Raw genomic sequence first — 4618 nt, forward strand, 5'->3', positions numbered from 1 at the left:
GGTGTATTCTGGAACAGAGGCGGGGGCGTGATCTTGAAACAGAGCAAGATTCAGACTATGGCAATGGCGGCTGGGGTTCCGATATAGTGACAAGGGCTCTATTATTTGGTAAGGAATCATGATTTGTATTATCAATGATGTACATGATAGGGCGAATGTTGAACTCGGAAAGGCTAATTAATTACATGGGAAGTTTCTGTATAGATGGTAACATTGGAAAGTAGAGAAGGAGGTAGGTTTCCCTTATATATATACATTGAACATCCTCTACCTTTCAAATATCGATAAACAAAAACACAAACACCACATCGTCTTCATCTTCCTACAAACAGTTTGCTCACTTACAAATCCCACTTGAAGAGATACTATCCGCCACCAACAACTTTTCCGATGAAAATCTCATCATACGAGGTAGATTTGGACAGCCTTACAGAGGAAAGCTCTTGTGGCACGGTGAATGGATCGATATTGTTGCACGAAAGTTAGATACGACATACTAGAAAGGAAAGAAAGAGTTTTGGATGGAGGTTTCGATGCTTTCCACACTTAAGCATGACAACCTCGTCTCTATTGTTTGGGTTTTATTACGATCAAGATGGTGAAAAGATTATCATAAACAAGCATGAGACCCACGGAAGTTTCGACAAATATCTCAAAGACCCAACCCTCACATGGATGCGAAGATTAGAAATATGTGTTGGAACTGCACGTGCAATAAGTTACATCCATTATGATAAGGAACGTGATTTTAGCGTCTTACATCGTAATATCAAAAGCTCCAAGATTTTACTAGATGAAAAATGGAAACCTAAGTTATCTGGTTTTAAACTTTCAATGAAAATTACAGCGGCTCGAAGGCATCAACTTTTCCATGATTCTCCTAGTGGCACGTTAGGGTACATAGACCCAAGATATGTCAAGACTGGAGGTTTAACTCACAATTCAGATGTGTACTCGTTTGGGGTTGTATTATTTGAAGTCATGTGTGGGAGGACAGGATTCAATCATCCTGATTGGTTTCTATTTCAATTGGCCAAACAACATCCAAAAGATGAATCACAGGATGTTTTGGGGAAACTGGATCATATCATTGAGCATGACGGGTATTTATTCGATGTGAACATTGAGGAATATCATTCTATAGAGGGATTTTATTACTTGGATATTCCAAATGAAGAGTTCTTAGCTCCCATAGCCAGAGTCCACTATGAAAAGAGAAAACTAGATGATATGATTGATCCGGATCTATTGAAACAAATGGACCCTCAGTCGTTTCACCTTTTCTCGGAAATAGCATATTGTTGCATAAAGGAGCAACGATAAACACGACCAGATATTCATCAACTCGTCATATGACTTGAGAAAGCCTTGGATATTCAACGGGAACATGATGAAACTGTAACGCCATCTTTTTTTTTTCTTAATTTCCCTTTCCCCCTTACACTTTTATTTTTGTTTTTTTTATCTGTATCATTAATTTCAAGCCATATATTTATGTTGTTATTTTCCAGTGATTTGGTTGCAGCTGAATTTAAAGGAATATACAGAAGATGAAGATGCGTCAACCAATCACTTGAAGGTAATTAGTTCTTTCAGTCTGAGGTTATTTTGGTAAATAAAGGTTATATCCTACATTATTTTGAAGCCCAACAAAAGGGTTTCAATGATTTGTTTTTTTTTAAACTTCATTCTCATCCTTGCTAGCCTATATAGGGCGTAACACTCTTTTTTTAATATAAACCCAATGCTGCAGTAGAAAAACCATAGGCACTTAGAGATCTCACTAACTGATATAGAGAAGGCCACCAATAATTTTGGCAAAGCATACCTCATTGGGGAAGGCACATATGACGAGGTTTACAAAGCAGAATTTGGCATTGTCTACAGCAGAGATCTATTGTCATTAGAAGAGAATAATAAAGATAGTTTCCCAAAGAAACACTTCACTGTAGCTATAAAACGCATACATATTAAAGAAGACAACCAAGGAGAAGAAGGATTCCATGCAGAAATTGAAATGTTGACTACTTGTAAGCATCCGAACATAATCTCTCTTCATGGATTTTGCCAGGAAGGTCGTCATATGATACTTGTCTATAACATTGGTGAATGGGTTAGGTCATTTGTACCCCTTTATTTGTTGGGTTTATAAAGGGGTTTATAAACCTAATCTTATTAACCCCATTCACCACATTAATTAACCAAAACAAGCTCTTTGATTAACCCTAACCTTATTAAACGAATCTAAACAAGCTCTTAGAATTAGATTATAAGATTGCATGAAGCTTTATATGAATGTTCCCAACAACACCCAATACTCCTCATAAGCTCGGGAGTGTAAAAGTGTATGAATAATATTTACACTAAATTCATTTAATAGAGATCAATTTAATGTTTGTTACTTGTTCAATTTCAAAAAACAATTACGGATTTTGTAAAAGAGATAACTTGAATGACCTAACCCTAATTGAAATGGCCAATAAGAAACACAATTAGAATCAAACATTCGATTGAAGCAAAATCAAATTCATTAGATAGAAATTAAGAACAAACATCATGTCATATGATTGAAGTCACTACCAAGAAGTCAAAACATGAAATTAGAGAAACTTAGGGTTCTAGCCACACATGGCTAGAACAAGATCACAAGTCTAAAAGATGAAATTAAGTGTAATTACAACTTACAAAAACGAGAATTAATGTTTCCAAATGATTAACGGACAAACCCTTGCAAAAACCTTCGAAATCCCTTCTCAAAAAATGCTCTGATATGTTGTGTTGCCCCCCAAAATGAACCAATTCCCGACATATGAAAGATGGAAAAAACTCCCAAAAGGCAGTTTTTAAGTCGGACACGGCCCGTGTTAAAATAGAGTAAATCAACACGGGTCGTGTTGACTGAAAACATAGCCATCAATCCTCGATTCCAGCTAGTACGATGCTCAAAAGTGTTCATCTTGACCAACATGCCCCGTGTCCAAATACGCTAAATGAACACGGGTCGTGTTCAGTGAAGTCAAAATGCCTGGAATGGTCAAACACGCCCCGTGTTGGATTTCTTGGCCAAACCCAACACGCCCCGTGTGGCCCTCTGAATCCGAATCCAAACTTGATTTTCTCATTTCATCCGTTTTACACCCGATCAACCCGCAATCTTCAACAATGCCCTCCGACACCTCCAAAAACGCACTCCAACCTTCGGTTTACCTGAAAGAGACATGAAAGTGTGCACATAAGGTCGTTCGAGAGACTAACATGAATAAAATAATAATGCACGAATAATGAAATATAACTAAGCTAAATACATGCATAAAAGGGACTAAAAGTTGTGCAAAAAGTTGCGCAAAATACACCTAACATGGTGGTTCCGATAATATCAATGACAAACCACTGTCGTTTCAACATGTGGCTCCAAGACCTCTGTCTTTGATCCAAAACCTCGAAATACGGGATCTCGCTGCTAACCCTCCTTCCCATAATGCTGTGAATCCTCATCAATCTACTTCAACTGCTGAATATCTGAAAGTTCTTGAGGGAACCACTACTAAGGGGCCGTCGTCCGCCGGTGGTTTGATTCATGGTAACAGAAATTAAATTGTTGTGACTTCTTGATCTGAAATTCATGATGTAATCTTGATTGAAGTTGTAGTATGTGTTTCGTTGATGTATCTTCCCCATATGTCGTGTTTTTCCAAAGTTCTTATAGCTTCGTTTCCCTTTCTCCTAATCTCATCAAACATAGAGATCGAGAGAAAGAACATGAGCAAATTCAGTTAGTAATTAGTAAGGAACTATAAGGAGTTCAACAATCAGTATAATTACAATTTCTATATCAGTTGTGTTGAAGAATTTAGTATATTTAAGTATGTTTATATGGAATTAAGTTTCAAAGAACCACACACGGTTGAGTTTTCCACAAAGTCAAACCATGTGAAAGATTCTTATATATATATATATATATATATATATATATATATATATATATATATATATATATATATATATATATGATGAATTTACTAAACTTCTTACATGCCTTGATTAGGGTTAAATCATCGAACACAAAATGGTTAACTTTCCGATCTAAATCTAACTATGCTTTGTAATTCGTATATGATGCTTATGGAAGTCAATGAGCAACATTTTGAGGATTAATAAGTCAAATAATTGTGGAATATCTGAATTTGACAAAGAGTCAAAAACTTCATGGTGATCATCATATTGGCTACTTATTAATAAGTCAAATAATTGTGGAATATCTGAGTTTGTCCATATAATTTTATATTCTTATGCAATATTGTACCTACCCTTCCTCTTATCCATTAATTAAAAATAGTAAAAAAAAGTTCGTGCACGTGACAATTTTTTATATGATATTGCTTGTTGCATCAGTTTGTATAAAGGCATATAAGTTGTTAAAATAATAGGAAATAGAAATCTACTTTATCTTTAACCAATAATAGCATTATATTACATTTAGAAGCAATATACATACAAACTCTTACCTATAAAGTAAATTGCCACTATGGGTAAAAACTTATAAGTAAGCTGTTGTTATGGGAATAAAATATAAGTCCGTTGTCTATATCGGTAAAAAGGAGTAAAGTAGATTGCTATT

The 4618-nt window shown here is 35.4% G+C and overlaps 1 protein-coding gene across 1 annotated transcript; it reads left to right on the forward strand.

The window, feature by feature from the left end:
* Positions 1 to 552: 552 nt before the first annotated feature.
* On the forward strand, positions 553 to 1323 carry LOC145054984 (receptor-like protein kinase FERONIA). The gene has a single exon (XM_079003265.1). The coding sequence runs from the start codon at positions 553 to 555 to the stop codon at positions 1321 to 1323; it is 771 nt and encodes a 256-aa protein (XP_078859391.1).
* Positions 1324 to 4618: the final 3295 nt, after the last annotated feature.

This window comes from Lactuca serriola, chromosome 1 (assembly GCF_051521515.1).
Source record: "Lactuca serriola cultivar US96UC23 chromosome 1, Lser_US96UC23_V15, whole genome shotgun sequence".
Taxonomy (NCBI): Eukaryota; Viridiplantae; Streptophyta; class Magnoliopsida; order Asterales; family Asteraceae; genus Lactuca; species Lactuca serriola.

Bases quoted from the DNA above. Each gene is read 5' to 3' on its own strand.
- LOC145054984 (XM_079003265.1), top strand. From the start codon at position 553: ATGACAACCTCGTCTCTATTGTTTGGGTTTTATTACGATCAAGATGGT.